Here is a 13167-nt window from a genome sequence, read left to right on the forward strand (position 1 = left end):
TCCTGCTGTCAGCAGGTTCCAGCTGATAGACGATGTTTTTGCGTTGACACAGTAAGTATGTTTCAAATATATCATAGAAAATGGTTAAGCTATGTGATTGCAGCTTCTGCTTCATTCATTCCTACCCTTATGTGCCTCCTAGGAACAACAGCTGTTTTGACAAAATGGCGAGGGCGTTAAGTATTTAATCTGTTCTTCTGTCAGTGCTGAGTGATTTCTTTCAAGATTTCTTTTAACTTTTTTTCCAACGCTTAGGAAATATTTTAAATAATGGCACTGTCATGAATTTTTTAGGGACTATAAAACTCATATATTTTTTGTATATTTATATACAAAAGCTGTATTTATTGTAACAGAAAAAACCCCACTCTGAATGCACGTTCTGAATTTTCCTTAATTTATTCTGGGTTATATCAGCTGTTCTGTCCTGCATCACTCTTAATACCTCTTTTATTTCCCTTGCTGATAGATGATTCATTTGTTTACGTCAGTGGTGCTAGAGGGGTCAGCAGTACTGTAGGGAGTTGAAGAAGCTATGAATATGCCTGTGCCTCAAACATAACAGAGATTCCAGACAGCTATGATATGGGAGCTCAGGGATGAGGAAGCAAAAAAAATCATTCCCCCTCTCATACAAATTCTTTTCTTATAAAAGAGCTCAAAACTAGTATTTAATAAGGAATGTGACTGTGACATATAGAACTGTACTCCTGTGTAAGTACACTAGAAATGTTTCTGTTCTGTAGGAGAGGGGCTTGATTTGGAATTTTATTGGGAAAAAATTAATTCTGTGCTAGTTCCACACCGAGACACAGAAATGTCATGCTGAACTTGTTAATTCCACAAGTAGTGTGCATGTAAATTAAGTTGATTGATTTTTACAGTAATGTATATTCCACAAAAGAACCTGTAATAAGATGTGTTGTTTAGTGATAAAAATACAAATGTGTTGTAACTCAAAACAGTGCTCTTTTCCTCCCTTTTGTTCTAGTGAGACTGATGCATGCTGTAAATGTGCCTGTACCGTACCCTGCAGACTGCCATGCTTACTGCCAGTGTTGTCCTATTACTTTGATAGTGGCACTGTGCTCTGTAATAAATGTTTTGAGAGTTCAGCTTCTACAGCCACCATTGTTTTATAAGTATTTTATTTTTCCAGTGTCTTTTCTAGGTCACTTTCCACACAGCGTTCTGATGTTTTATTGCTTGTTTCATAAATAAACAGATATTTGTGGTAGGCAATTAATGTACACAGGTATGCTCAAGTATGAGATTTTTTTATTTTGAAATAGGTTTGGATACATTCAGGTTGAAACAGCACTTGAACTAACAAAATACCTTGCCAGAGAAGATGAACTCTTCATATGGAACGTCGTATTATTAAACCTAGTACCTGAGAATTTGGAAAGTACTCTGAAGAACTATGAAGTATATCCACTTTTAAAGGTATCACCTTTTTTTGTTTGTTAGCAAAGATACTAGACCATTTAAATAAATCAGACTAAAATGAAGGCTTTTTAAATTCTCAGGAATGTGGATCGTAGTTTTTGTCATTCCCTTTGCATAATTTTGTGAACTTTTTTTAAAATAGGAGGCAATACTTAGTTGTATGTATTAGTCAACGGTAAATTGAATCTTGAACAATTATTATTGTAAAGGAGAAATATATTAACTTTCTTCATATTAAGCTTGATCCTAAGTTTTTGTAAAACTGGGGATCTGGAAAACACATCTATCAATCAGCAGTAAATAGTAGTTACAGTAGTAACACTTCCTATGTATAAAAGGCATGTAGTATGTACGTGCTCTGTGGTTTGTGCTGCCTTCCAGTTCATCTTAGTGGAGAGAAAGAAGGAATCAGTTTTGGATACTAAATGAGATTATTCTCTTCTGTGTTTGAACCACCTGAGATGATACTGTCTTATTTCCTTGACTTCTATTTGAAGAGTTCACTTTAGTTTAAAGTACAATCCCACAACAGTACTCTTAAGTGCTAGAAGATATAATTAAAATATGTGAGAAGAACAAAGTATTTTCTATTCATATGTTCTTTTTCTCTGAGAATGAGCATGTTTTTTTTCTTTCCTAATGACTTCAAAGGTCCTAGTGATATGAAATGGTAACTTCCCAGTTTGAATGGATGTACAGGTGTATTGAATTTTAGACCAAATTTGTATACTTTATTTGAATTAGCTGTGTTGTCAAGGGACTAATAGTGGTAAATATTTAGGATAAAGCTGAGTAGGTAAAGAAAAATACAGTACGATAAAAACTTGCATCAAAATTAAAGTAATTTTTCTTTCCCTTCTTTTAAAAGAAATACCTTTTAAAGAGAATATTGCCAATATACCATTATTATGCAGGTTTTATTCGTCAAAATGTTGATGCTTTGGAAGATGACTATTTTGCTCAGTAAGTATTCTGCTTACTCAAAAGTATGTTCTGATGTGATTGAATCTGATACACTGCAGTTTGCCTCTGTAAGTTTAAATACAAGACACAGGAAAAATGCTCTAATTTGATTATAACTGACTTGTTCTTGTCACTGTCCTGTAAGCGTGTGTTACTTCTGATGACACCTCCAATGAAACTGCAGGATCAGGATAGTTTGGGGTATTTTCTGTCTATTTAGTGAGCATAAACTATGATAGTTTCAATGATCTGAGTGGTAGCTTTGTTTACTGGAAAACAGGCTGAACAGGCTGCTCCTAGTTGGGGAAAAACTAACAGCAGTGAACTTCAGATGCGATTTATGGATCACTCGCTATAGCTTTAAAATACTTCATTTCGCAAGGCCACTGCAGCCACCGTCTTAAATGTCAGAGTGATTCGGACTAGATGCTACTGGTCTTTTAAAACTACCAAGAGGGATATAAATCACACAAAAACCTAAGAAAAATTATAGTTCATTCGTCACCTCACTAATATCTTTGAATAGTGATGTCAGGAACCCATTATTGGTAGTTTTTGGTTTTTTCTTTTTTCTTTCTTAAATCTCAGCTTTTTCTAGTAGAGGTTCTCCTAGGTTTACAGCATCATGTTCTGAAACTCTGTTGGTCAAGCACAGTTCAAGTACTCCAAATGTGGAATACATATCTTTTATTTTTGCTATTTTGGCTTCCCTTCAAGAGTGTATTTGGAAAAACTTTTTGCAACAGCATGCTGGCTGGGCTTCCAAGACTGTTTGAACTTGTCGTCTCAACTGTATGCTAAGTGGATGGACAACCCTGAGTACAAGTAAGAATGATAATGCGCTCTTAGAGGTGTGCATGCGTAAGTGAAGTGGAAAGTTAAAGGGATTTTACATGTAGGAGGCAGAGAAATGCGTTACACTGCTCTTCTTCCTTGACAGAATGACATAGTTAAAGCCTAACTGTGCCACCCCAGACACCTCCCCTTTCCCAAATCCCAGCTTTGTGGTGGTTTCATAATTACTGTGTTTTACATAGACTTCAGAGGCTGGAGGATGCAGGTTTTTGCCATGAAGACCCAAATCTGTTTAGCCACATCACGGGTGAACCTCAGATTGGGGCTAATATCCCATGTTGTCCAGCCCCTTTGCTGTACAGCCTTAGGGTCATCACGTATACCAACTCAGTTGCTATGCTCAGCAATACTGAGTGAAACAGTTTGTATGATACAGGCATCTGCCCATGGTGAGCCAATCAACATGCCTTGCATGTTCTGTGTTCACATAAAGAAGTGCTGGGGACAGCTGACAGTTCTTATGCTGATATTGGAGCCTAGTGGTCAGGTTTCTGGTTTGGGAGGATGGAATCTTGGCTCTATTAGGATCAGACTTTCTGTATTTGAGTATTTCACCATTAAAGAAAATTTATGGTGTATTGAAATTCTTATTCTCTTTTTCTCCCTCTTTCTTTTGATGTTTTTCTACGCTATAGTCAAATAGTATTGGCATTGGTGAGTGAGTATTTAAAGTTGATTATTTTTTATTTGTTGTAATAAATATTTTGCTGTTACTTGTATATCTGTTGATACATGTAGCTGGCTAAGTAAACTGACCTTGTACTTTTATGTTTGTGGGTTTTTAAAATAGCTTCATAATAATCATTCTCATTAAAAACAAACTGTGCTTTGCAGTTAAACTGAAAAGTTAAAATACCCTAAATACATTCTGTTATGTTCCAGAGAGAATATTCTTACTATCCGCAGCAAGGCTATGCTGAATTCTCAGGCTTTTTCCCAATAGTCACCTATCTTTCCACATTAATAATATTTGAATATTTTTTTTTCCTGGTGGAATACTACATACATTATCTGAGTTGAACTGAAAAGTCTGTGAAATACATTAGCTGATGTGGTTTTGAATTAGATGGAGAATAATTTTGGTGTCCTTCCTGGCACTGAGATAAGTTTAAATGGACTTTTCAGTCTCATGCTTCACATGGCTATAAATGCAGAAAAAAATGCAACTATGAATTTTATTAAGTGAAAAAAGTGATCATATTATAAGGAGAAAGAAAAAAACTTAGGAGCTAGGGCACTTCTTAGGTTTCAAATAACAGATTACAGTTTCTGTTCAGTTGCAGAGGAGGCTTTTCGTATGCTCAGTAGAAAAGGAAGAAGGCATCATGAACTCATGTTTCACAGACAGATCCCTTTAGATGCTCCTATGTTCTCCATTCTGAGAGCAAAATTCATTCAGCACACCATAGCTGTTCTGCCACAGGTGGAACCCAGTAGGATTCTCAGATCTGTGGAAGGGACTACTGCTTTTCCCTTTCAGATAAGATGATCAGCTTTCAGCTGAACATTTCCAGGCAGTTCCTGGCAGAACTTAACTGGGCTTGCTACAGTGCATTTTCATCTGTTCTGTGGAGGTAACAAGCCAAGAGCCATGACTCCCAGCTGGTTTCTCAGTTTTACTTTTTTTGCTTATAGGAGTGAAGTGAAGGTAGCTAAATTAATGTGTTTTCTTCGGTGCTGTGACTGACTTGACTTCTTTTGAGAGAAGGAAATTAGCCTAGAGGGAGGGACAAGGTCCCTGTACTTTTTAGTTACTTACTAAAGGTAAACATATGCTGCTGTTGCCCTCAAAACTTAAGAAATCACTATGTCACTTCTTCACTGGCTCCAGGAAAACAACATAAATTAAGCTACCCTTTTGCCCAGCAGCTTTTTGCATTTTCACAAAGATTTGGAAAATGAGAGAATCCTAGCAGGCCAGTAATACCAAACCAGACGACCACTCCCATAAAAAATATCTATCTTATTAAAGCCCCACCCCTCATCTCATATAACCACAAGCTCCAGAGTACATCCAGACCAGAGTGGACTTTCTCTGTGAACGCTGCACCATAAATCACTTCAGGGCCACCACAGATGTAGTAGGCTACCTGTACAGCCTGCCTTGAATGCTGAACATCAGAGGTGCAGCCAAATGGTACACAGAGCTCTTCTATTTGCTCCTACCCACAACTTCACACTCAGTAACCAACATTTTCTGGAAACTATTGAAACAGCTGTGGTAGCAACATAAACAGCTGTATTCTAGCCAAAACAGCTTTACCCCGTTATCACCCTACCTTGACCTCTTTCTGCAACGTTATCATCATCATCATGGCTTGGCTTCGCGAATGAAGATCTGGGAAGGGCTTTTCCCACGCTCACTGCAAGCGATGAGTGCACCCTTCGGGCCTGTGCGGTGGATTTTTTAGGTGAGGTGCAGCGTGCGCGGAACTGGCTCCACCCTTTACACCTGAGGTTCATCTGCCAGGGCCTAGCGAGCTTGGACAGTGACAGCAAAGTCCTCAGGTCATTTGGTTAGAGTATCCTTCTCTTAGGTGGATGAGCCTTACAGGGCTAAACGAGCTCCATCTGCCCGGGTTTGGAGTCAGAGTTGTCCTTCTCCTAGGATGGCTGCCCGAAGGCTAGTGAGCCCATCCTGCCCATGGACACACTTTGTCTGACCCTTCAGTTGAGACCTGTCTGGCTTGGGAGACCCCACCGGAGGCACATGCCACCACCAGCACAGCTCTCAACCTCACAAGGGTACGCAAGCTCCTTCCCCACGGCAAGGGGGTGCTGGTGAAAGAGTTGCTGCTCTACCTCCGGACATTACAGACCCAGGCACGGGGTGGCCAGGGCCTGCCAAGAACGGGAGTCCTGGAGGACTCTGCAACATTATAAAATGATCACAAATCACTAGACCCTGCAACCCAGATAAGATCTGTCATAAAAAGATTCTTCACAGGACTATTCTTTGCCTTGACAGAACCACTCGGTCTTAGTAAGCAAATCTCTTATGTTCCAGCACATATCTGGGTAAATGAATGTAAACTGTTGTTGCAGTAAACATAAAACATGCCCACGCTTTCTGTTGTTATACCAGTTGAATCTCCCACCCGCAAGAGGACATCCCTGCATCTTGTGTTTTCACTTCATAACAAGTGCCATACAGAACATCCAACTCTGTCCTTTATTCCCACTCCTCCTTCTTAGTTTGCAGAGTTTATAATTTACTAGTCTATCTTTTGCTTTGAAGATTGCTGTCATATAGGCTTCCGTCTGACTAATATTGTCTTGCTTTCTGCTGGTGTCATCCCCCTTTTCTCTGGGATAGTTGCTGAAGCTCAGAGGATTTTTTTCTTGAGTTATATTTAAATTTGAATTTGCTGCTTCCAGTTTTGGGCCTGAAGAATGACTTTTGTGACCAGGAACTTGTCTGCTTTTCCAAGTGTATGTCCTGATCTAATGGAAGATAGCTTTTATACCTCTACTTACAATCTTGGTCTTATGTAATGCTGAGCAGATTAACAGTATGCCATTGGGAAGTTAAACATTTCATTTGTAGCGATGGGACCCATTCTGCTATGGAGAATTGATCCAAAATACCATTAATTTAAACTGTTCTCAGCCTGCATAGTAGAATACATTGCTATCACTGGAAAGCGTTGACAATGTCTTAATGTCAGGGATATATCACTGCTACAGGAGAAATTTTCTGTTCAGCCTTTGTATATGGAGTGTTACATGGATAATTTTTGCATTCAGTTTCTGAAACGAAATTCAGCCACACTGAGGGCTCTACACTGGCATGGGAGTAATAGGAGGCTGCCTGTTGCATGGATAAATGTCCCTTCTGTTTCCATTTGTGCTGCACATGGCTTTTCCTGCTGGATGCATTTACTGAAGAAACTTTGGAAAGGCTTGTCTGGGATAATGTTTATATGCAGCCATACACTCTTTAATGGCGCAATTCATGACCTAGGCTGTGATGTGAAAGAGTGACATTGACAATGTATGTACACAAAATACCTTGGTCCAGCTGTTCTAAAAAACATTTTTGGTTTACCTTTAAACTGCATGCTTTTTAAATGTTTAAATCACGAATAAATCAATCCAATTTCCTAGCTTTATTTGGATTGCTATTTTATATTTCCTTTCTTGTGCATCTTTTAACTGCTAACAAACATTTGTTTTCAGTTATGCATTAACCATTGTTTTTTACTTTATACAATACAGAACCTTTTAATCCTATTTTGCTTTGCAGAATTCCCTTTTTAATTAGAAGAACGGTCTGCTGCTATGGTGTTGCAGAGGGAAGTGATAAAGAATGGAATTTTGCATGGGAAATGTATAACCATACCAACTCCACAAAGGAAGATAAAGACATCCTGCTTTATGCCATGAGCTGCGCCAAAGAGTCATGGTTGCTTTACAGGTGGCCTTTCTCAAAGTTTATCTTTGTGTATATAGAAGTAAATCATAAGAATTTGATTACACACAAATTTTGTACTGTGCAAACCTGATGGAGGTTTGCCTGCCCTAGAAGCATGTGTCTTACAGACCACTGGAAGAATCTTAAAGAGTTTTCTTATAGAGAAAGTGTGATCAACATGGCAAACACAAATGACCCTTTTGCGGATCATATGCTGATAATCACTAAGAAATTACCAGATCACTGCATAATTACTGGTAATCAGTGAGAAAGGGATTTCCCAAGCTGGTAACTAGTGTGTCATGTCTAATACTGGTCTTGTCTTCTGTCAAATACATCTAGTGACCTCTTTGGTCTAGAACTATGCCTTCAGGCATAATTATGCAGGCTTCATAGCAGACTATGGCAACACATCCCATAATACAGTTGCAGGTTTTATGAAAACATGCCTCCTTTTGGTTTGTTTTAAACCTATTTTGTCTTGTTTTTTAACTTGAATCCCATTGGCTGCCCTTACACTGTAAGGAACAGTAATTGTCATCATTTGCTCTGATGTTTTTCCCTACCATTTATAATTTCTTCTCCCCAGCTTTTGTTTCCAAACTCAAGTGTCATAGTCTATTTAGCCTCTGTGTGGAAGCCAAATCACCCAGGTCAAGGGCAAAAATAAAAACAGACTTTCTAGTAAGCTCTTTACCATTTGATGCACAGACTCACACTAAAAAGTAATTTTTTAAAAAGATTTCCAGCTTCAAAGAATCATAGAATACCCTATGTTGGAAGGGGTCCACAAAGATCATTGGGTCTAACTCCTGATTCCATTTAGGGCAATCTCAAAGTTAAGCCATATATCTAAGAGTGTTGCCCAAACACTTCCTGAACACAGTTTGGAATACTGTGTTTATCATCTTTTACTAGCATCCATATAAAATCTTTTCACTTTATCAGTAAAAAGACACTGAAGGTGAATTCTCTGATCTATCACATTCACATTACCTAAAGGATTCATCAAAGGACAGAAATTTGCCAGTGATCGCCTGCACTTGCAGTGGTGCTCGTTTGAGAAGACAGAACACTCATGCCTCAGAGAGCAAGATAGCTTGTGAAGTCCAATCAGCTGTGCTGATTTTCCACCCAACCTATGGTCCTTTACTGGCTTTGTCAAAGACATAGGCTAGCACAGGTCCCTGAGAAGCTCAGAAAGTTGTGATGATCCCCTTCCTTCCTGTGCCTTAGTAGTTGATAGTCCAATCTATTTTCCTAAATGCCACCCTGAAAGTCTTTTGAGGGAGTAACATTAAGCTGGACTTTTCCTGGCTCTCAGAATATTTGGCCTTTCTGTTAAGCGTGGTGGTGGCATGCAAATAGGAGAAACTCAGCTCACCTGCTCTACCCATAAAGAGCTTCCTGCGAGACCCTATGAGAAGATAACTCTTTACAATGTTCCTTGAAAGCAGGAGCATGCAAGGTGATACATCGAGGCAAAAAAGAGATTACTTTTTTCAAGATATTCAGGCACTCGCTGCTACTGCCATCACTAGCAGATAGTTCCTAAAATACTTCTGAAATCATGCCTTAGCTCCCGTGAAAGCATCCGAGATCCCTTGTTATTGGGTCTTGTTACAGGTGAACCTATAAACAGGTCCCTTTTGCATAACAGTGTCACTATGCTGACTTACTCTAGGCTCGACCTGTGTCACAGCAAAGTGATTCTCCAGAAGCAGTTTGCCCTTCCACGGGGTTGTCTGGTAGGAGCGGTTGTCTTTCCGTAACACAGATGATAAAAGCACATATATCCACCTGATGCACTACACCCTCATTTTACTGAGAAGTGGAGAGTCAGTGTGCAAGAACAGGGAATTTCACCAATGTAAGGACAAAAACCAAGCTGAATACAGAGCTCAGAGTGACACCTACTTTGACACAAGCTTCCACATTCTGCTATTTCTTGAGCCAGGAATTCTGGCTACTATTTCCAGATCGTCACTGTTAAACAGCAAGTGAGAGGTACAATTATTGTGTTATTTTCTAACAGATACTTGCAGTATGGACTCAGCGATACATTACTTTCTTCCAATGATACGTCAATCATCATCTTGTATGTGGTGACTAAGGATATTGGGCACCGTATAGCCTGGGAATTTGTTACAGAAAATTGGCCACTTTTAAGTGAAAGGTATGTTAAGTAACCAGGTTTGGGTTCCCTTTTTTTCTGTGGCTCTTTGGCTTCTTACTCTATCTTCATGCTTGAGCTGTAAAATCCAGATTTTTCTTCCAGAGATGACTTTTTTGTAACAATTGATGCAGTTCCTTAAGTATGCAGAGCAGGGCTTTCAGAGGATTCAACTCTGATCAGGGCTTATGTCAAAGAGGAGCTCAAGTCAGACACAGAATGCTTTAAAAATTAGGCTGTGACTCTTCCGGTGTGTTGAAATTTCCTGGAAAATCAGGCTCTAGAAATGGATTTATTCACTAGCATTTCGCAAGCATGGTTGTAAAATGCTGGAACAAGACTGTAACCTCTTTTCCAAAGAGAGTTTGGAGAGATGGGGGATTGGAGCATAGAGGTTTACAAGCACTGTAAACACCAGCTACAGCATTATTCCCCAACTTAAGTCCTAACCCGTCTCCAGCCTACCTGTGCTGATGCAGGCAAGCTGCAGCTGAGCTTGGGCCACCTGTCTTGAGCAAAGTAAGTATTTTGATGTCTGTTCAAAGACTCCCTCTCTGCTTGGTAATGGAGAAAAGCAGCAGGGCTGTGACAGAGTACATTCCTCGTGTCTTTGGTGGCAGAGCGGTCCATCGGGAGTCATTAGCAGCAGTATAACCAACACCAGCCATTCGGGAGCATTCAAATGTACTAACGCTAGGAAAGGTATGTTGTAGAAGATTTGTGTCACGCCAGCTTGTTCCCTTATGGAGCTTTTCTGTGGTTCCATACTGATGAGAAATTTGCTGGGAATCTGACCCATTAGTTTCAGACTAAAAGAATAGTGTGGGAGTTAACGTATAGGCCATCCTCAAGATACCAACAGGAAAAACCAAGTTTTTAGAATCAGTATTGGTTAGCCTTTATAACTCAGTTTGGCTCACAGAAGTTATCCATTTTAAGCAAAGAGTTCACATTACCAAAGTAGAAGTACTGGATCTTACTGTGAAATGAAAATGAAGGGGAATTAGTGCTTTTTATCCTCTCAAATGTCTAAATTGGACATTAATGATATTTCTTGAAAAGGGGACAAAGAGTACACAACTGCAAACTTAGGCATAGATGGTGTTTCCAGCATCATAAATAACAGCTAAATAGTGGGAGTATTTTCAAATGTGATGGAAACTGGTATATTTGCTAACGTGCTATTTGAAGGACCTTTATCTCAATTTTACAGGTATGGGAAGGAATTACTACATGATGTGTTAAAAGTCATGGGAAGATTTGTCAATACAGATGTACAGATCCAAGAGGTAAATCAGAAAAGCAGTTACTTTTAATTTTACTGCCAGCTTGTAAATAAGGTTTTAAAAGCTCTTTGTTTTTTTATTTTTTTAAAGAAAACATAGAATTTATTGTGTGATGTTGCTGTTTTGAGTCACTGAGAAAAATGAGACTACATCATCTGAGAAATAAACTTATGAACATGCACCAATAGCCTGCAGTCTGTGTGTGCAGTTGGTTGTTAAGCATGTCATGGAAGTGAGCTTTTGTGCAGGGATGGACGTGTCCTGCTCTGTGAGGTTGCACTGTGAGAGGATGCCTGCCTGTGTGCTGAACAGATGGTGTTACACTTGTGTAAGTTCTTCCCTTTTGACTGTGTGGCAGCCCAGATGAGCTCATGAACAATAATTTCTAATTGGGCTGCTGTACATCCAGAAAAAGGGGGTGGTTTGGGGGAAACCTGCTGAAAGGTGGAAATCTGTGGAAGGTGGCTGTGGGCTGTCTTACTTTATTCCCCACTGTAATCCACTCGTTTCATACTCTTGTTTTTTCCTCCAGCTCAAGTCTCTCCAGATTCTTTCCCAAAATACTGTTTTCTTTTCTCAGCAGCTAAGCTTTTGTGCTGTCTGCCTGTGATCCAGATTTCTGTGCCAGCCCCAAACTGCTAGTATCTCTGATTACAAGAAAAAATTTGCTTCCTTTTTTTGCCGCTGATTGATGCATGTGTGTAGCAGGTAACATAGAAGAGATTCTTAATGAGGACAGCAATTCAGAGAGTTAGCTCCTACAATTAGCTCCTACAATCAAAGAAATATCTCTTCAACATAGATAAACTATATGTTTTACACCTTTTGTTCTTTAGGGACAGCTTAACTCCCCAGGATAGCAAAAGCAAAACAGTCCAGTGCCAGCCTTTAAATTAACCTTCTGTTTTGGAACTGAGTCCAAATAAGTATTAACAAAGCTGTCTGATTTTCCTTTCAAAGTCTGCCTGTAGAGATCACCTTGCCATGTTGTCTGCAGGAAAGGTACCAGAAGTTGAGCTGCTGGCATGTTGGGTTGCTGGATGTCATGCTGACATCATGTCTCTTGCTGTTTGTTTCCCACTCCCCCCATCTATTTCTTTGCTTTTCTCCAGTCCCCTTCTTGTCTACTGCTCATGAGACTGATGGCAGCACAGAAGGATTCTGCTACCCAACAAGTGCTAGACACTCTGTGGTACCACCAATAGCAGTGAATTTGGCTGCATTTGAAAGGATTTTTAGAGGAACGGCAAAAGGACATATTCCTGATGCGCGAGGAGCTTTCCCACCTTAGTGTAAATCAGCTTGCCCCATCCCCTCTTTAGTCTCTGCCATCTCGCCCTTTTCTGCGCACTTCTGTTTAAAGCATCTGTCAGGTACACAGTGCTTGCTGCAAGTGAAGTTATGTGAACTAAGCTCATGTGTTTTCTTCAGTTGCAGGTTTTTTATAATGTTACACTGGAAGAGGAAGAGAGAGTGGCTACTACGCTACTACTGGAGTTAACAAAATCTGAAAATAGGGCAAGGAGAGAACTGCTCATCGAAGTTGCCAACTGGTTACAGAAAAATATAGATGATTGACTTGGAGAACAATTTCCATTATATTTTAGAGTGTGATTCACTAGCATTTTAGTATTCATTTTAAGATGTAATTAAAGATAAAGCACATTTTTATGATTCTTGTGGTTCTGTTCCCAATTGGAAAGTCAGGCTAAAATAATTCACAAAGACAAGAAAGATTCAGCAAAAGAAGTGACAAATGTGTTTTCACATTCTGTCTAAATTAATTATCTACTGGATGAGTTGTTAGTAGGGATGCGTTGCTAATAGTAATCTAACATAGAGATACAGTCCTTTGTTTTTTCTGAATATCAGAGTGAAAGGTGTGGTACAAGTTTGTGGCAAAAACACACGAGGAAGCTGGAAGTTTTATATTCTCTTTTGCTTATGATTTGTACTGTGACCTTGGGCAAGTAATTTGATCTGTCTCTCTCCACTTCCGCGTTTGTAAATTGTGAAGAAGACGGTAA

The 13167-nt window shown here is 39.4% G+C and overlaps 1 protein-coding gene across 1 annotated transcript in view; it reads left to right on the forward strand.

Moving 5' to 3' along the window:
* LOC104494285 (aminopeptidase Q) overlaps positions 1–12718 on the forward strand; it is a gene marked incomplete at its 5' end in the record, with an annotated part of 32019 nt that extends 19301 nt beyond the window's left edge. The window contains 8 exons of the mRNA XM_010137094.1: positions 1–51; positions 1293–1446; positions 2318–2412; positions 3130–3237; positions 7514–7684; positions 9717–9857; positions 11068–11143; positions 12572–12718. The exon at positions 1–51 is cut by the window's left edge and continues 3 nt beyond it. Of these exons, the coding sequence (XP_010135396.1) occupies positions 1–51; positions 1293–1446; positions 2318–2412; positions 3130–3237; positions 7514–7684; positions 9717–9857; positions 11068–11143; positions 12572–12718 (943 nt within the window). The remainder of the gene's footprint in view (positions 52–1292; positions 1447–2317; positions 2413–3129; positions 3238–7513; positions 7685–9716; positions 9858–11067; positions 11144–12571) is intronic.
* Between the last annotated feature and the right edge of the window lie 449 nt (positions 12719–13167).

This window comes from Buceros rhinoceros, unplaced genomic scaffold (assembly GCF_000710305.1).
Source record: "Buceros rhinoceros silvestris isolate BGI_N320 unplaced genomic scaffold, ASM71030v1 scaffold6035, whole genome shotgun sequence".
Classification (NCBI taxonomy): Eukaryota; Metazoa; Chordata; class Aves; order Bucerotiformes; family Bucerotidae; genus Buceros; species Buceros rhinoceros.